Source organism: Pseudophryne corroboree, unplaced genomic scaffold, assembly GCF_028390025.1.
Source record: "Pseudophryne corroboree isolate aPseCor3 unplaced genomic scaffold, aPseCor3.hap2 scaffold_283, whole genome shotgun sequence".
Lineage (NCBI taxonomy): Eukaryota > Metazoa > Chordata > Amphibia > Anura > Myobatrachidae > Pseudophryne > Pseudophryne corroboree.
In genome coordinates, this window is record NW_026969494.1 from 667,866 (window position 1) to 688,965 (window position 21,100).

Here is a 21,100-nt window from a genome sequence, read left to right on the forward strand (position 1 = left end):
CTCATATAAATTGCCACTACTCTACCAGTATCCACAACATCTTCTGTCTTGTAGACTATGCAGTATATTACAGGCCATATTCTTCTTGCCATTAAAACAACACTGGACCAATACTAGAAGTGTCCTTGGGTCCCTCCTGTCTCTAAAATGTTTTGAAGTATGCAGCACATTTCATATTCACCTGTTTTCCACTTGTTAAGTGGATATAATGGTTTCATTATTACTCTGAACACTATGATCAACCTGGGTCTTTACCCCTCACTATGCTTATTGCTCATTCTACTGTATGTTATTGAATTGATATTTATCTTATACCAATTTGACATTAAAGTTACTTACTAATGTACGTTCTTACTTTCCCTTCACCTTGCCTTCCCCAGTTATGTCTTTCTTGGTTCTCCCTTTTTGTTTTTTTGTTATTATTTTATGCATAATGTTTACTGTATTGTATCTACTGAGACTCACATTATTTTTAGGTTCTCCCTTTTTGTTTTTTTTATTATTTTATGTATAATGTCTACTGTATTGTATGTACTGAGTTTCACTTTATGATAACCTTTATTGTAAATGTCTTTAATAATAATACAAAATAGACGAGCTAATAAGAGCCAGCAAAACATAATCAAATCAACTCATTAGAGTGTAGAACAAATGAGCTACCTAGTAAATTGGGTTAGATACCTGGCAGCTTTCACACCACTAAGGATTTATTCCCAGACCTACAGAAATACTATTAATATGTCTGTCCTGGGCCACAAGCACCAAGACTGAGCAGCTATGATTATACAGGTAACTGCTGTATGCTATAATGTATATGCAGCTCTACAATCATTACTGAGTCATCCATTAGTTACTGTTTAGTTAGACACTGTCTTAGTCCTGTTATATATGATCAGTAAATAGAAATTTCTGTTGGAAAGCAGACAAATAGATAGAGAAGCATCTGATCAGATGTGGTGGGAATCATAAGACATTAGAACAATCATACATAGGCTAAATATAAAGACATATAAGGACATTTCAAAACATTTTAAAATAATTTCTCTGTAGTTCTATTTATTAATTTATGTGAAATGTTCTATAGTTTTTCCTAGCACTGTACTTCTATATGCTGCAGTTTTCTCTGTTCTAATTCTGGATCCTGCACATGTTACAATATTGTTTTATATATATAGGTTATATAATTTATAATACAATCACATATTCTGTTCACTACTTATGTAATACCGGATAGTGTAATATCAATTGAATTGCTCCAGGTCTGTCATGTACAGAATATCCCTGACTCGCATCAAAGGAATATTGTATTCCAATGCTTACACCTATAGACAAAAGCAGTGAGCCACAGCGCTGGCTTCTTAAAAATAATATAGGAATCTTAACCCTTTTAATTACACCCTTCTTCCCTCTGCACGGTGTATATTCCTTGATGTTATAAATATATTTGTAAAACCATCAATGGCTTGTCATTTGAAAAGTCACTTATATTTCAACACCTTGATACGTTCACTTTATATGTTGTATGAACTGAGTTCAGATACATCTTCTCCAATATCTCATTTATATAAGAAAAAGAGAAAGTGGAAAACTCCAATATATTCATGTAATTTATTAAAGAACACATAAAGGGGGAGATTCCAATGTTTGAAAAGTCAGTTGGGAGTCTGTTTTTTTCCTATCTAATAGACAGGAAAAAACAGACACCCAAACGACTTTTCAAACATTTGAATCTGTTAATAAAACACAGGCAGTAGTATAGGAAGTGGGTGCATATTATACCCTCCAATGAATGAGACTGTACACTGGTCTGAAATGTCCTGTGTGGTTTCAGAAGGAAATTTGGGCAGATTATTGAGCATGCGCACACACACTGCAGGATATCGAGACCTATTGGCTGACATCTTCTGGCAAGAATGACCAATCGTACAATCGAGGCCAGACGTTTCTGGCTGTTTTTGGACACTGATGCCTACACACTACACAATAAAACAGGAAAATCGGACCAATAACTGTGTATAGCGTGTACCTAGCTATACTGTAGGGCGGAAATAGACACATTGTGATTGGCCAGTTCATGATTCATCACCATGCACATCCACCTGATTGAGTCAAATGAGCAAAAGACCAGTGACAGAAAGGGAGGTGAGATATTGTATGTAAATAGCAAGCACGGAAACCAGGGTCTTCCACCACTGCCTGACAGAATAATTCTCCTCTGTATATTGGGAGGGCAGTGTATGTAGAGATGATGATAAACATATACAATGATATTTTATTTGTTTGCTCTTCTTTATTTAATAAACATTTCATCTCTGCAGGAAGAAAATTATGGAACGTTAACAGAGGCTACCTCAGATTGTATTTATTTATTTATTCATCCATGTAATTTATCAAATAGCTGAGAATGATTCCATATACCGTATATCCATAGCAGTTCCTTATTTTTTGCCACTTATTTAAAAAAAACTGTTATGCTATTCCCACATCAAAATTTTTAGAATGCAGTCATTTCAGCTGCTGAGACCTCGCTGATGGTGCCCCAGTAATTTGAATCAATCAAATCAGAAAGTGCTATCCTGCAAAGTAACATAGAAACATAGGGGGTCATTCCGATCAGGTCACTTCTGCGCATGTGTATGCACCGCAATGCGCAGGCCCGTCGTTCGGGTACAAAGCGGATCGTTGCTGGGCGTTGGATTTAACGAAGAATCCATTCGCACAATGGATCGGAAGAAGATTGACAGGAAGAGGGCGTTTATGGGTGTCAACTGACCGTTTTCTGGGAGTGTTTGGGAAAACGCAGGCATGTCCAGGCGTTTGCTGAGCGAGTGTCTGACGTCAATTCCGGCACCAAAAAGACTGAAGTGATCGCAAGGCCTGAGTAAGTCCAGAGCTACTCAGAAACTGCACAAAATATTTTTGCAGAGCTCGGCTACAAAGGTATTCGCACACTTGCAAAGCGAAAATACACTCCCCTGTGGGTGACGACTATGCGTTTGCAGGGCTGCAAAAAATAGCTAGCGAGCGATCAACTCAGAATGAGGGCCATAGAATTTGATGGCAAATAAAAACCACTTGGCCCATCTGGTCTTCCCATTTACACACACACTTGCACAATAGGGTTAATTTTTGTTGGGAGCCAATTAGCCCACCAGTATATATATTTTGGGGTGAGGGAGGAAACTGGAGTGCACAGAGGAATCCCATGGAAGTACAGGTAGAAAATACAAACTTTTAACAGGTGATTGGAATTGAACCCATGACCTCAGCGTTGTGAGGCAGTAATGCTAACCACTACACCAACTATACTACCCTTAAAGTAGACCTGTAAAATTGGTCAGTCACTCTCTCTCTGCTCTATTAAAGAATCTCCTACATAACATACAGTAGAAGTTTGCTGCTGAAAAGGAATGTAAGAAATCACAGATAACTTAATTTTTAAAAATATATATTTTCTGGTATTGTGCTTTGTGTAAATAGATTTTTTGTGGATGTACAGTACAGTTTTGCACCAATAAATAAAAATTCAGATAATTTTTTCACCATAAAGTAGTCAATGGGGATATTTCACATGTTAAATAGGCTTTGATTTTGATATATGTCAAAATAAAATAACTGTGTTAAATGTTATTTAAAACTACGTAAATCTAGCAATGCCATCACTGCAGATATTAATAATAATTATACAGTACTTGTGATACAGACACAATTTTTTCTTTCTTTTCAAGCATGCTGCAAAGTTAAACAAATGGAACAAGCCAACAATACCAGGATAACATATGTTATTGTTAAAGGTATCTCAGATGTCCCAGAGTTACAGGTTCTAATCTTTCTTCTAGTCCTGCAGATTTATCTCACCACACTTGCGTTCAATGTGACCATTCTTCTACTGGTCTGCCTGGATCACCGTCTCCACACTCCCATGTACTTTTTCCTGAATAATTTGTCTATCCTGGATATCTGTTGTTCCACTATTAGTCTCCATAAAGTTCTTATTACATTTATTCTAGGAGATAAAACCGTTTCATTTTTTAGCTGCATAACGCAAGGTTTTTTATTTACATCTTTTACTTGTGATGAGCTACTAATTCTGACAGCTATGAGCTATGATCGCTATGTAGCCATCTGCAATCCTTTGCGTTACCATGTAGTTATGAACTATAAGATGTGTTCTCTCTTGGCCTGTGTATGTTGGGTGTTGGGATTTATGGATATCCTGCCATGTTTTTTGGAAGTATTATCTTTTACATGTTACACGTCAATGGAAATCAATCATTACTTGTGTGACCTTCTGGCGATTTTTAAACTTTCTTGTAATGACACCACAGCTCTGGAACTTTACATAATGATTGATGGGGTTGTACTTACTACCTTTACCCCGTTAATGCTGACTATTATTTCATACATTTACATTATTAGCACCATACTGAGGATCCAGTCAGCCACAGGAAGACGTAAGGCCTTCTACACGTGTTCCTCACACCTCACAGTCGTCACCCTCCTTTATGCCACTCTGTCTTACCAATATTTTCGGCCAACTGCTCTTATCTCTATGGGCTCTAATAAGCTTACCTCCCTGTTTAACACAGCTGTTGTCCCCGTACTGAACCCAGTGATCTACAGCTTGAAAAACAAAGATGTCATTTCAGCATACAAACGGTATTTAAGTTGTTTTGAAACAAAATAATAAACGAGCATTTGAAATTAAAATAATACAAATTTTTTACTATAAGCATTGTTGTCCGATCAATACATTTTTGTAGGTATTATCTGTAACCTTGCTACCACAATCTCCACAGTACCTGACAATAAAGGAACAAGTCAGGGGCGGAGCTCCTGGAGACAACGGAGTCGGTTGCCACCGGGCTCTAGCACAGAAGAGGGCACCTCCTCCGTTGTCCCCGTTCTGTGCCCAAAGTTCCTGATAAAATAGAGGAGCTAGTCAGCATGTGGCACCCCTTCCTGCAATTAATGAAATGCCTGTGGGGCATTAATATTTGGTGCAGATGTTGCCCCCGTAAAAACAAATCTGCATTGGTGACCGTGTACAACGCTGCAGTATTACAGAGCCAGCAGGACTTTCACCCACGCGTCGGGTCCTGAGTAGCACGCGACCTCAGTGGGGAGGGGGGGGAGAGTAGGATGGAGAGAAAGGGACTCATGGACAGATAGAAGTGCCCCCGCCCTGAACGTTAGGGGTCTGAGGCTGCCAGGGTGCAGCAATGCAGAGGGAGCTGCATTGCCAGGGTGCAGCGGCGGTTCCTGTGAGAGTGCCTGAGTCGGGCGGAGCTAAATGGAGGAGGATGGAGCTACAGGAGGGTGTCAGCAGAGGCAGCTCTGCTGATAGAGTGCTTCATAACCTGTGTGTCGCCGTGAACCTGATTAGGAGGTGGACTGGCAGGTGTTCTTTCCAGCAGGTGGTGCCCAGCCAAAAGGAGGAGCCAAATCAAATCCTGTCAGTAAGAGGCAGAAAAGTGAGCCCACCACCTGCCTGCTGTGTCTGAAATACATTAGTGAGAGACTGTAGGGCTCAACTTGACTGCGAACAGGTCTGTAGAGTCTTGCCACTTTTCACACATATCTCTGGAGAACCCATGCCATATAATTCCAGTGATACCTCAGTATATGTCCAGTGGTCATGCCGTATAATCCAAGTGGTAGTGGCGTATAAATCCAGTCCAGTGATACTGCCGTATATGTCCAGTGGTACTGCCATATAAATCCAATGATACTCCTGTATATGTCCAGTTGTACTGTCATATACATACAGTGGTACCGTTGAATAAATCCAGTCTAGTGATACTGCCGTATATGTCCAGTGATACTGCCATATGGTTCCAGTGATACTGCATATAATTCAAGTGGTGCTGGTGTAAAAGTCCATTGGTACTGGTGTATAAATCCAGTCCAGTGATAATGCGGTATATATACAGTGGGACTGCCGTATAAATCCAGTGATACTGCTGTATAATTTCAGTGATACTGCCATATAAATCCAGTCCAGTGGTACAGCCGTATAATTCCAGTGGTACTGCTGTATAATTCCAGTGATACTGCCGTATAATTCCAGTGGTACTGCCATATAAGTAAGTCCAGTGATGCTGCCGTATAAGTCCAGTGGTACTGTCGTATAAATCCAGTGGTACTGCCGTATAAATCCAGTGGTACTGGAGTATAAATCCAGTCCAGTGATAATTCCGTATATATACAGTGGTACTGCGGTATAAATCCAGTGATACTGCTGTATAATTCCAGTGGTACTGGCATATAAATTCAGTGATACTGCCATATAAATACAGTCCAGTGGTACTGCCGTATAAATCCAGTGATACTGCCGTATAATTCCAGTGGTACTGCCGTATAATTCCAGTGATACTGCCGTATAATTCCAGTGGTACTGCCATATAAGTAAGCCCAGTGGTGCTGCCATATAAGTCCAGTGGTACTGTCGTATAAGTCCAGTGATACTGCCGTATAATTCAAATGGTACTGCCGTATGATTCCAGTGATACTGCCGTATAATTCCAGTGATACTGATGTATAATTCCAGTAATACTGCCGTATAATTCCAGTGGTACTGACGTATAAATCCAGTGATACTGCTGTATAAATCTAGTCCAGTGGTACTGCCGTATAAATCCAGTGGTACTGCCGTATAATTCCGGTGATACTGACGTATAATTCCAGTGAAACAAACATATAATTCTAGTGGTACTGTCCTGTGCTGTATATGATTTACTCCAAATAAAGGGGTTATTAATATTTAATCCAAATAACTTTTGCAGGTTTTGCCCTGTGTGATGTAGGGATACGCTCTCCTGTGTCGCATATTGTGTTATATACAGTAACTCCAGAAAAATAATGGAGAATAAAAATTTGGAGGATAAAATAGGGAAAGATCAAGAACCACTTCCTCCTAGTGCTGAAGCTGCTGCCACTAGTCATGACATAGACGATGAAATGCCATCAACGTCGTCTGCCAAGGCCGATGCCCAATGTCATAGTAGAGTTAAAATCAAAAATGCCTGAGGAGAAATGTAAACTTGCCAATATGCCATTTACGACACAGAGCAGCAAGGAACGGCTAAGGCCATGGCCTATGTTCATGACTAGTGGTTCAGCTTCACATGGCGATGTAAGCCTTCATCCTCCCGCTAGAAAAATTATAAAAGTTAAGCTGGCAAAAGCACAGCAAAGAACTGTGCGTTTTAAGATGGTATTACAAATCCCCAAGGAGAGTCCAAGTGTGTCGGCGGTTGCGATGCATGACCTTCCCAACACTGTACAGGAAGAAGTGGCTCCTTCCACCATTTGCACGCCATCTGCAAGTGCTGTAAGGAGCACCAACAGTCCAGTTTCTGATATTCAAACTGAAGATGTCACTGTAGAAGTACACCAGGATGAGGATATGGGTGTTGCTGTCGCTGTGGAGGAAGTTGACAATGAGGATTCTGATGGTGATGTGGTTTGTTTAAATCAGGCACTGGGGGAGACACCTGTTGCCCATGGGATGAATAAGCCCATTGTGATGCCTGGGCAAAATACCAAAAAAGCCACCTCTTCGGTGTGGAATTATTTCTCCACAAATCAGTACAACAGTTGTCAAGCTGTGTGTTGCCTCTGTCAATCTGTAATAAGTAGGGGTAAGGATGTTAACCACCTAGGAACATCCTCTCTTATACGTCACCTACTGCACATTCATCAGAAATCAGTATCAAGTTGTGAAACTTTGGGTAAGAGCGTAAGCAGTCCATTGACACCTAAATCCCTTCTTCCTATTGTACCCAAGCTCCTGCAATCCACACCCTCAACGTCAACTTCCTCCTCAGTCAGAAAAATCAGTAGTCCTGCAGGCCATGTCACTGTCAAGACTGAGGAGTCCTCTCCTAACCGGGATTCCTCCGTAAGATCCTTGAGTGGTATGCCTACTGCTGCTGTTGTTGCCGCTGTTGTTGCTGCTGGGAGTCGATCGTCATCCGAAAGGGGAAGTTGGAAGACCAATACTACTTCAACTAAGCAATTGACTGTCCAACAGTCCTTTGTGAGGAAGATGAAATATGACAGCAGTCATCCTGTTGCAAAGTGGATAACTGAGGACTTGACAGCTAGGTTTCTGCCATTAGTTCAATGGGACATCGAGAATTGATGGAGGTAGTGCCCCCCGGTACCAAATCCCATCTAGGTTCCACTTCACTAGGCAGGCAATACCAAGAATGACATCAGAAAAAGTGTCCTCTGTGTCCTAAAAAATGCAGTTGTACCCACTGTCCACTTAACCACAGACATGTGGACAAGTGGAACAGGGCAGACTAAGGACTATATGACTGTGACAGCAAACTGGGTAGATCTATTGCCTCCCACAGCAACAACAACAACAGAAGCGGCACCAGTAGCAGCATCTTGCAAACGTTAACTTGTTCCTAGGTAGGCTACACTATGTATCACCACTTTCTGTAAGAGGCACACCACTGACAACCTCTTACGGAAACTGAGGGACATCATCGCATAATGGCTTACTGCACTTAACTCTCCTGGGGATTTGTGATATCGGACAATGCCAACAATATTGTGCGTGCATTACATCTGGGCAAATTCCAGCATGTCCCATGTTTTGCACATACAATTAATTTGGTGGTGCAGAATTGTTTGAGAAATGACACGGGCATGCAGGAGATGCTGTCGGTGGCCCGAAAAATTGTGGGCCACTTTCGACATTCAGCCACCGCGTGCCGAAGACTGGAGTGCCAGCAAACACTCCTGAACCTGCCCCTGGAAGCAAGAGGTGGTAGCGAGGTGGAATTCAACACTCTATATGCTTCAGAGGATGGAGGAGCAGCAAAAGGCCATTCAAGCCTATACATCCACCTATGATATAGGCAAAGAAAGGGAATGAACCTGATTCAAGCGCAGTGGAGAATGATTTCCGTCTTGTGCAAGGTTCTCCAACCCTTCGAACTTGCCACACGTGAAGTCAGTTCAGACACTGCCAACTTGAGTCAGGTCATTCCCTTCATCAGGCTTTTGCAGAAGCAGCTGGAGAAATTGAAGGAGGAGCTAATACGGAGCAATTCCGCTAAGTATGTGGGACTTGTGGATGGGGCCCTTCATTCGCTTTGCCAGGATTCAAGGGTGATCAATCTGTTGAAATCAGAGCACTACATTTTGTCCACCGTGCTCGATCCTAGGTTTAAAGCCTACGTTGTAGCTCTCTTTCCTGCAGACACAAGTCTGCAGAGGTTTAAAGACCTGCTGGTGAGAAAATTGTCAACTCAAGCGGAACGTGACCCATCAGCAGCTTCTTCATTTTCTCCCACAACTGGGGCTGCGAGGAAAAGGATAAGATTACCTAGTCCACCCACTGGCAGTAATGCCAGGAAGTCAGGAGTGAGTGCAGACATCTGGTCCGGACTGAAGGACCTGCCAATGATTACTGACATGTCTACTGTCACTGCATATGATTCTGTCACCATTGAAAGAATGGTGGAGGATTATATGAGTGACAGCATCCAAGTAGGCATGTCAGACAATCCGTACGTATACTGGCAGGAAAAAAGGCAATTTGGATGCTCTTGCACAAATTGGGTTTACTTTACCTAAGTTGCCCCCCCCTCCAATGTGTACTCTGAAAGAGTGTTTAGTGCAGACGGTATCCTTGCTATCGATCGGCGTAGGAGGTTACTTTCACAAGATGTGGAGAAGATGATGTTCATCAAAATGAATTATAGATTCCTCCAGTAAGACCTTTACCAGCAATTGCTTCCAGAAAGTACACAGGGACCTGTGATGGTGGATTCCAGTGGGGACGAATTAATACTCGGTGAGGAGGATGTACACTGAAAGGGGTGAGGAATTGGAGGATGAAGATGAGGATACGGTTGACATCTTGCCTCTGTAGAGCCAGTTTGTGCAAGGAGAGATTGATTGCTTCTTTTTTGGTTGGGGCCCAAACAAACCACTCATTTCAGCCACAGTCATGTGGCAGACCCTGTCGCTGAAATGATAGGTTTGTTAAACTGTGCATGTCCTGTATCTACAACATAAGAATGTGTGGGAGGGCCCAAGGACAATTCCATCTTGCACCTTTTTTTTTCTTTGCATCATGTGCTGTTTGGGGACTAGTTTTTTAAAGTGACATCCTGTCTGACACTGCCGTAAAACTCCAGGGGTACTGCCATATAAGTCCAGGGGTACTGCCAAATAAGTCCAATCCAGTGGTGCTGTCTTGTGCTGCATCAGTCCAGTGGTGGTGTCTTGTGCTGCCATAAGTCCAGTGGTGGTGTCCTGTGCTGTATATTATTTACTCCAAAGAAAAGGCTCATATACATTACTTTTATTATTATTCAAATAGTTCTTACAGGGTTTGCCCTGTGTGATGTAGGGGTACGCTCGCCTGTGCTGTATATTATTATAATAGCTCCAAATAAAAGGGTTATTATTATCTAAATTAATTTTACAGGATTTGCCGTGTGTGTGTGTGGTTTAGGGGTACACTCTCCTGTGCCACCAATATTGTGCATGTATTACATCTGGACAAATTCCAGTACATCCCATGTTGTTTGTGCCGCACACTTGTGTCACTTAGCTTAGTCATACAGCTACCTCATTGCACCTCTTTTACTTCTTTGCATGATGTGCTGTTTGGGGACCAGTTTTTTTAAGTGCCATCCTGTCTGCAACTGCAGTGCCACTCCTAGATGGGCCAGGTGTTTATGCCGCACACTTGTGTCGCTTAGCTTATTCATACAGCTACCTCATTGCACCTCTTTTACGTCTTTGCATGATGTGCTGTTTGGGGATTAGTTTTTTTAAGTGCCACCCTGTCTGCAACTGCAGTGCCACTCCTAGATGGGCGATGTGTTTGTGCCGCACACTTGTGTCGCTTAGCTTATTCATACAGCTACCTCATTGCACCTCTTTTACTTCTTTGCATGATGTGCTGTTTGGGGACTAGTTTTTGAATAGTGCCATCCTGTCTGCAACTGCAGTGCAACTCCTTGATGGGCCAGGTGTTTATGCCGCACACTTGTGTCGCTTAGCTTAGTCATACAGCTTCCTCATTGCACCTCTTTTACTTCTTTGCATGATGTGTTCTATGGGGACTAGTTTTTGAATAGCGCTATCCTGTCTGCAACTGCAGTGCCACTCCTAGATGGGCCAGGTGTTTGTGCCACACACTTGTGTTGCTTAGATTAGTCATACAGCCACCTCAGTGCAACCTTTTGGACAAAAAACAATATTGTGAGGTGTGAGTTGTTCAGAATAGACTTTAAATGAGTGGAAATGAATGTTATTGAGGTTAATAATACTGTAGGATCAAAATTACCCCCAACTTCTGTGATTTTTGCTGTTTTTATGTTTTTTTCAAAAATTATCCAGATCCAAAACCAAAACACGAAAAGGGTGGTTTTGGCAAAACCAATCCAGATCCAAAACACGAGCATGGGCCCTCATTCCGAGTCGTTCGCTCGGTATTTTTCATCGCATCGCAGTGAAATTCCGCTTAGTGCGCATGCGCAATATTCGCACTGCGACTGCGCCAAGTATCTTTGCTATGAAGATAGTATTTTTACTCACGGCTTTTTCATCGCTCCGGCGATCGTAATGTGATTGACAGGAAATGGGTGTTACTGGGCGGAAACACGGCGTTTTATGGGCGTGTGGATGAAAACGCTACCGTTTCCGGAAAAAACGCAGGAGTGGCCGGAGAAACGGGGGAGTGGTTGGGCGAACGCTGGGTGTGTTTGTGACGTCAAACCAGGAACGACAAGCACTGAACTGATCGCACAGGCAGAGTAAGTGTGGAGCTACTCTAAAACTGCTAAGTAGTTTGTGATCGCAATATTGCGAATACATCGGTCGCAATTTTAAGATGCTAAGATACACTCCCAGTAGGCGGCGGCTTAGCGTGAGCAACTCTGCTAAATTCGCCTTGCGACCGATCAACTCGGAATGAGGGCCATGGAACGAGAACCAAAACCAAAACACCAAACAGTGCCCGCCGCACATCTCTAATATATATATGTCCCTGCGGTGGTGATTCAGGCACCATTTCACTCCAGCCCAGGCTGCTGTGCTGTGTCCAGTGGCTGCTTTGCTGTGTCCATCCACTTCAGTGGCTGCTGTGCTGTGCTGTGCTGTGTTGATGCATTCCAGTGGCTAAACTGACCTGACTTATGTGTCCACTGTGTCCATCCATTCCAGTGATGAGCTGTCCTATCTATCCACTCCAGCCCCCTTATTGATAATATTGGCAGAGCATGATATACAGTACAGGCAGTTAGCAAATCATTATTTATTATTTTTTATAGTGCAATAATTTAGCTGTCTATTTAGTCTTTAGTCTAAGTGTGTCACATTGGTGCTGCACTGTGACTCTGCAGGCTGTACTCCACTGCATTTACATAAATATAAGCAATGTAACCCTGCAGCATCAGTTGTCATTTATGAAAAAAGTAAATATTTTTTTTTAGAAGTTCACTAAACAAATGTAAAACATATTTTTGGTTTGTACAACCTGTGTGTGCTGTCCCCCAATGCATTCACATAAAAATAAGTAGTGTGACTCTGCACTGTCATTTGCAAAAAAAGAAAAAATAATAAAAAAATTATGTTCAACGTGTTTACGTTTACCCCACTGCTACTTTGTATACATAAATAGAAAGAGGTGTGACTCTCTGTGTTTTTTTTAATACAAGCTGTGTGTGCTGCACCCCACTGCACCTTTGATGACATAATAAATATAAGTGGTGTGACACACTGCAGTGAGATGCCATTTTCAAAAATAGAAAAAAATGTTCTTTTTATTATACAAGCTGTGAGCACTGTACCACACTACACCTTTGGTGACATAATAAATATAAGTGGTTTGACTCACCAGCTTGAGATGCCTTTTTTTAAATTGCTCCTTTTTTGTAAAAGCTGTGTTTGATGTAACTCTTTGCACCTTTGTTGACATAATAAATATAAGCAGTGTGAATCGCCACTGTGACTTTATATTTTCAAAAAAAGAAAAACATAATTGCTTTTTTAATGCAAGCTGTGTGCACTTTACCAACAGCAAATTTGTTAATATAAATATAAGCGGTATGGTTATAAATAATTGTCTTTTTATTGTACAGCTTGTGTTGGTTGCGTTCATCTAACTGGATGATGATCAGTCAGGAGAAGAGCAGGAGCAGCAAGCAAATACTAGCACTGCAGCTCCTGCCACCAGTCATGATAATACTATTTATATATGAGTGATGATTCTGCAACTGTTAGTGAGGCATCTTTTTCTTCATCTAATGATAATGCAAGCCCCTCATACTCAGAGTGTAGAAGAGGTGTAAAAAAACGAAAATTGGAAAATCAGTGCTGAAAAAAAACACTAAGGCAGTAGAACAAACTATGGGGTATATTTACTAAAATTCGTATTTTTCCGAAAAAGGTCAAAGTTCAATCACGAATGACATCGAAAGTGTAAAATTGCAACTTTTTGAATTGATTACGACTAATTTACTAAGCTGCCGTATTTTGCCTTTTCGGGTTTTCCGATGTCGATGTCATTCTTTTTTTTTTGGCAGTGTTTTACGTGAGTGAATTGTAAAACACTGCCGACTTTAATACAATGAATCTCGGCCGGATCTGAGAGATCCGTGCTGGGCTTCATTGTGCACCTTGTTAAAAAAAAAAATAGTTTAAATGTTTAAAAAAAATAGCGTGGGGTCCCCCCTCCTAAGGCAAACAAGCCTCGGGCTCTTTGAGCCGATCCTGGTTGCAGAAATATGGGAAAAAAATGGACAGGGGTTCCCCCATATTTAAGCAACCAGCATCGGGCTCTGCGCCTGGTCCAGGTTCCAAAAATACGGGGGACAAAAAGCGTAGGGGTCCCCCGTATTTTTGAAACCAGCGCCGGGCTCCACTAGCTGGACAGATAATGCCACAGCCGGGGGTCACTTTTATACAGTGCACTGCGGCCAAGGCATCAAATATCCAACTAGTCACCACTGGCCGGGGTACCCTGGGGGAGTGGGAACCCCTTCAATCAAGGGGTCCCCCCCCAGCCACCCAAGGGCCAGGCGTGAAGCCCGAGGCTGTCCCCCCCATCCAATGGGCTGCGGATGGGGGGCTGATAGCCTTTGTTTGAAGTAATGAATATTGGCCCTCATTCCGAGTTGTTCGCTCGCAAGGCGAATGTAGCAGAGTTACACACGCTAAGCCGCCGCCTACTGGGAGTGTATCTTAGCATCTTAAAATTGCGACCGATGTATGCGCAATATTGCGATCACAGTTAGCAGTTTTAGAGTAGCTTCAGACTTACTCTGCCTGTGCGATCAGTTCAGTGCTTTTCGGTCCTGGCTGACGTCATAAACACACCCAGCGTTCGCCCAGGCACTCCCACCGTTTCCCCGGCCACTCCTGCGTTTTTTCCGGAAACGGTAGCGTTTCTAGCCACACGCCCCTAAAACGCTGTGCATCCGCCCAGTAACACCCATTTCCTGTCAATCACAATGCGATCGTCGGAGCGATGAAAAAGCCGTGAGTAAACTTACTTTCTTCATAGTAAAGTTACTTGGCGCAGTCGCAGTGCGAACATTGCGCATGCGCACTAATAGAATTCTCACTGCGATGCGATGAAAAACTCCGAGCGAACAACTCGGAATGAGGGCCATTGTTTTTAGTAGCAGTGCTACAAGTCCCAGCAAGCCTCCCCCGCAAGCTGGTACTTGGAGAACCACAAGTACCAGCCTGCAGGCGGAAAAACGGGCCCGCTGGTACCTGTAGAACTACTACTAAAAAAATACCCTAAAAAAGACAAAACACACACACCTTGAAAGTAAAGTTTTAATACATCCATCCACACAAACATATACACATACTTACCTTATGTTCACACGCAGGTCGGTCCTCTTCTCCAGTAGAATCCATGGTGTACCTGTAGAAAAAATTATACTCACATAATCCATGGTAGAAGGCTCCTCGGATACTCCTTTTGTAATCCACGTACTTGAAAAAAATTAAAAACCGCAGACCCGACCTCGCACTGAAAGGGGCCCCATGTTTTCACATGGGACCCCTTTCCCCGAATGCCAGAAACCCACTTTGACTTCTGTCTAAGTGGGTTTCTTCAGCCAATCAGGGAGCGCCACGTTGTGGCACCCTCCTGATCGGCTGTGTGCTCCTGTACTGACTGACAGGCGGCACACGGCAGTGTTACAATGTAGCGCCTATGCGCTCCATTGTAACCAATGGTGGGAACTTTTTGCTCAGCGGTTGACCGAGAGTGACCTCACCGCTGAGCAGAAAGTTCCCACCATTGGTTACAATGGAGCGCATAGGCGCTACATTGTAACACTGCCGTGTGCCGCCTGTCAGTCAGTACAGGAGCACACAGCCGATCAGGAGGGTGCCACAACGTGGCGCTCCCTGATTGGCTGAAGAAACCCACTTAGACAGAAGTAAGAGTGGGTTTCTGGCATTCGGGGAAAGGGGTCCCATGTGAAAACATGGGGCCCCTTTCAGTGCGAGGTCGGGTCTGCGTTTTTTGATTTTTTTCAAGTACGTGGATTACAAATGGATTATCCGTGGAGCCCTCTACACAGGATTTGGTGAGTATAATTTTATCAACAGGTACCCCATGGATTCTACTGGAGAAGAGGACCGACCTGCGTGTGAACATAAGGTAAGTATGTGTATATAAACAAAAAAAATCTGAGAAAGCGCTAAACTGACTGGTGTGTGTCGGCTATCCAACCTCCTTGATTTTTAACAAATCAATTCCTCCCAAAGATGGACTGCTGCTCTCAAATATGGGGTGTTGAATCCCAAATTTTTTAACACAAGAAACAGAAAATAATGAAAGCGCTGTCCAAATTATAAGAGTATTTTTATTAAAAATGAATTTCTAAAAATGCTGAATACATCCACATTAATATTATCTAAAAGGTATCCATTAAATCAATCAATATTCATATGTATTTTGGGGACTCCTTTTGTGTCCCCACACCACTTCTAGATAATATGACTATGCACAGTGGATACAGTTTCAATAGATCTTATCATCTCATTAGAGCAACCAGTATTCTATAGCCTAGACATAAATATTCCCCTCCATTTACAACAATAAATAGTGACTGAAAATCCTTTCTAATTCTCCTAGGTTCAAAGAACCACAGTCCCAGTTGTTAGTGTCAGATCTGAAATAATAGGTAATTTATAGGGTCCCGTGACCGGGAATTTCTGTTGTTCTGAACTTTCAGTGTCTCTGAATTTTCACTAATAATTTGTTTGGGATCACCAATAGTTGCTTAATCAGTGCATGCTTTATCGGGAATGTTCAGAATGTTTATCTAGTAATCTTTCACGGGCGTCCCCGTGTCTTTAGATATTGTATAGTCTGATCCCCTTTTTTAAGATAGCAGTAATCGGTGTGATCCTTATCAGGCTGTATTCAAAATAAACTGGTTGTATCTCACCATGTGGTTGCGGCTGCGTCTCTCCAAGGGCATGTAGTTCTTATTCCAAGCGCACTGCACCGTCTCCTCGCCGTTGGTGATTCGGCAATCACCTTGCAGTATCCGGCAGAGTGTTACTTGCGGCTGCGCCTCTCGTTGGAACTTATCCTTTGCCGTCCCAAGTATAATGGCCCGCCTTCCACTGTCCAGGTCGCGCTGTCAGCATTCACTGCAGACCTCAGGACGGGTAGCTGTATTCTAGGCCGGGCTCACCGTGTCACATCTACTTTGGTTGGCAGGATTAGAAGCCCGTGCAGGATACTCCTATGCCGCTTTTAAAACTTTTATCCACAATGCTCGGGAGCAACTCTTGACGCGTTTCTCAGCCCAGTTATCACGGCTGTTTTCCTCTTCTGAGGAAACAGCCGTGATAACTGGGCTGAGAAACGCGTCAAGAGTTGCTCCCGAGCATTGTGGATAAAAGTTTTAAAAGCGGCATAGGAGTATCCTGCACGGGCTTCTAATCCTGCCAACCAAAGTAGATGTGACACGGTGAGCCCGGCCTAGAATACAGCTACCCGTCCTGAGGTCTGCAGTGAATGCTGACAGCGCGACCTGGACAGTGGAAGGCGGGCCATTATACTTGGGACGGCAAAGGATAAGTTCCAACGAGAGGCGCAGCCGCAAGTAACACTCTGCCGGATACTGCAAGGTGATTGCCGAATCACCAACGGCGAGGAGACGGTGCAGTGCGCTTGGAATAAGAACTACATGCCCTTGGAGAGACGCAGCCGCAACCACATGGTGAGATACAACCAGTTTATTTTGAATACAGCCTGATAAGGATCACACCGATTACTGCTATCTTAAAAAAGGGGATCAGACTATACAATATCTAAAGACACGGGGACGCCCGTGAAAGATTACTAGATAAACATTCTGAACATTCCCGATAAAGCATGCACTGATTAAGCAACTATTGGTGATCCCAAACAAATTATTAGTGAAAATTCAGAGACACTGAAAGTTCAGAACAACAGAAATTCCCGGTCACGGGACCCTATAAATTACCTATTATTTCAGATCTGACACTAACAACTGGGACTGTGGTTCTTTGAACCTAGGAGAATTAGAAAGGATTTTCAGTCACTATTTATTGTTGTAAATGGAGGGGAATATTTATGTCTAGGCTATAGAATACTGGTTGCTCTAATGAGATGATAAGATCTATTGAAACTGTATCCACTGTGCATAGTCATATTATCTAGAAGTGGTGTGGGGACACAAAAGGAGTCCCCAAAATACATATGAATATTGATTGATTTAATGGATACCTTTTAGATAATATTAATGTGGATGTATTCAGAATTTTTAGAAATTCATTTTTAATAAAAATACTCTTATAATTTGGACAGCGCTTTCATTATTTTCTGTAAGTATGTGTATATGTTTGTGTGGATGGATGTATTAAAACTTTACTTTCAAGGTGTGTGTGTTTTGTCTTTTTTGAGGTATTTTTTTAGTAGTAGTTCTACAGGTACCAGCGGGCCCGTTTTTCTGCCTGCAGGCTGGCACTTGTGGTTCTCCAAATACCAGCTTGCGGGGAGGCTTGCTGGGACTTGTAGTACTGCTACTAAAAACAATATTCATTACTTCAAACAAAGGCTATCAGCCCCCCATCCGCAGCCCATTGGATGGGGGGGACAGCCTCGGGCTTCACCCCTGGCCCTTGGGTGGCTGGGGGGGGATCCCTTGATTGAAGGGGTTCCCACTCCCCCAGGGTACCCCGGCCAGGGGTGACTAGTTGGATATTTGATGCCACGGCCGCAGGGCACTGTATAAAAGTGACCCCCGGCTCTGGCATTATCTGTCCAGCTAGTGGAGCCCGGTGCTGGTTTCAAAAATACGGGGGACCCCTACGCTTTTTGTCCCCCGTATTTTTGGAACCAGGACCAGGCGCAGAGCCCGATGCTGGTTGCTTAAATATGGGGAAACCCCTGTCCATTTTTTCCCCATATTTTTGCAACCAGGATCGGCTCAAAGAGCCCGAGGCTGGTTATGCTTAGGAGGGGGGACCCCACGCAATTTTTTTTTTTTAAATTAACACTTTCCCACCCCTTCCCACTGATATACATGCACGGATCTCATGGATCCGTGCATGCCTATACAATCACGGCTCAAAAAAGCAGGTTTGTTTTTTTTTAGCACTTTTTTACGATTTGTAATTTTTCACGGCAGTGTTTGGCTCTTTTGAGATTTGCACTTTTTAGTAAATGACCGAGTTCTGCTAATTTGCTGGCGTATTTGACCGATGGTGTATTCATTCGTATTTTTTTTCCTGGACTTCCAAAAAAATACGAATGCCCTCATCACTGCCGAGATTTGAGTTTAGTAAATGACCGAGATGACACTTTGAAGAAAAAATGGCATCTCGGTCAAAATCAGGATCTTAGTAAATATACCCCTATGTGTTCAGAAACATCACAAATACCTGAGGAGAGTCTAAGTGTGTTCAGGACTGCTATGTGTGAGCCAGACCTTTCTGATACTGTACTCATAGAGAAGCCTACTTTCACCATTTCTGCACCCTCTGCAAATGTGGGGATGAGCAAAAGATGTTTAGCTGGTGAAATAGAAATAGAGGATGCCACTGTGGAAGTGCAATGGAATTAGGGGGATATTTTGTAGCTGATGCCAGAGCTAATGAACGTGTTGATGATGAGGATGTTGTTTGTGCAAGTCAGGTATCAGTGGAAGCAGTCCTTGCCTGTGATAAGAAGAAGGCCATTGTCATGCCTGGATATAGGACCCCAAAATCCTCCTCACATGTGTGAAATTATTTTTAATCAAATCCTGACACTTGTCTGCCCATCTATAGCATTTGTAAAGCCACAGTAAGTAGAGGTAGGGGCCTTAACTATATCAAAACCTCCTCCCTGTTACATAATTTGCTGCAACTTCATAGAAAGATTTTGTTAAGAACTCTAGTGCTATTTTTGTGAGACTCATAGGGCAGGTGAGGGGGTCTTCTGCCAGTAACAGCTCCCCATTGTTCCCTTAACACATGACATGTACACTTGTACTTAGGTTGCCATCTGGACTTAAACCTCTTGCAGTAGGGGCTTACACAATAAACTAGAGTCTACAAGAAATGTACTGAGGTACCCACACAGAAGCAGGGAGGGAAAGGTCAAATCTGTATTGGGGTTTCAGCCAGGGTAGGTAGGGCACTGTGGAATGGAATACTGTACTGTACTGAGGAGATGGCTTGCGGGCACAGTACTATTGGTATGCAGACACAGTGCAGTTGGAGTATCTCCGCAGGCTGAGAGCAGGTAAACTGGAGTGGAAGGCAGGCGATTTACACACTAAGGACTGGAGGTGAACACAGACAGGGAAAGGACTGGCACATGACTGGGTAGTGAATCCAGCAGAGTATCCACAGGACACACAAGATCTTGCAGACAGGGACCCACATCTCATACAGGCAGGCACAAGCTATAACCAGCACTGGAGACCTGGGCTAAGTGCCTAATAACAGTTTAAAGAACCAATCAGGAGTGCTGGACTAGGAGTTAGTGACACCTCTACCATAAATCCATCTGATACAGTCAACATCCAAAGAATGGTGGAGGATTATTTTCATCACAGCGAATAAATAGGCATGTCACAGAGTCCCAAGACTACTGAAAGGAACAAAAGGCAATTTGGATGCCTTTGCATTCCTTAAATTGCTTTGGATTCCGTAATCTGCCTACCCTCTTGTGTGTGCTCAGATAGAGTTTTCAGCACAGCCTACAATCTTTCAGCAGTCAGCGTAGGAGGCTACTTTCTCAAATTGTGGAAAAGATGATGTTCATCAAAATGAACTACAAATTCTGTGAGGCAGACCTTTAACAGTAATTACATTAAATTACAGAGACTTCTGTAATAGTGGACTCCAGCGGAGATTAATTAATATTGTGTGAGGATGATGTAGACACTGATGATGGTGAGAGTGAGGATGGTGATGATGATGACATCTTGCCACTGTAGAGATCATTGACAGCACTGTTACCATAGATTCCTTATGCCTATTGGTAGCTTGTTTTGCAGGGCCCCAAACAAACCAGTATCCGGTTGATAGATAGTGTCTAGTTAGACAGTCAATAGATAAACACCATATGTTAGACAGAGGTCGACAGGGTCCAAAGGTCGACAGGGTCAAAAGGCAAACATGAAAAAGGTAGACAGTACAAAAGGTCGACAGGGTCAAAAGGTCGACATGAAAATGGTCGACATAAAAAAGATAGACAAGTGTTTTTACAACCTTCACTTTTCCATACCCCCACTTCAAAATTTCCACTTCGACCATTGTATAGGCACTACTGTGTGGCATAATGTGTATAAGGGGTACTACTGTGTAGCATAATGTGTATAAGGGGTACTACTGTGTAGCATAATGTGAACAAAGGACATTGCAGTGCTGTGTAATGTTAGTAAGGGATGCTACTGTGTGGTGTAATTTGTATTTGGGCACTATTGAGTGGCCACGCCCCTTTTTGGCACATGCGCCTTCGATATTTGAAATATGGGCATGTATGTGGCGCTAGTCCTTTACTTTGCTAGGAGCGCTCAGACCCCTAGATACCCCCTGATCTGCCCCATCTGCAGTGCATATGGTTTTG

At 42.9% G+C, this 21,100-nt stretch overlaps 1 protein-coding gene across 1 annotated transcript; it reads left to right on the forward strand.

Moving 5' to 3' along the window:
- The first annotated feature begins 3,748 nt into the window (after window positions 1-3,748).
- LOC135014605 (olfactory receptor 5V1-like) lies at window positions 3,749-4,687 on the forward strand. The gene has a single exon (XM_063952736.1). The coding sequence runs from the start codon at window positions 3,749-3,751 to the stop codon at window positions 4,685-4,687; it is 939 nt and encodes a 312-aa protein (XP_063808806.1).
- The last annotated feature ends 16,413 nt before the right edge of the window (window positions 4,688-21,100 follow it).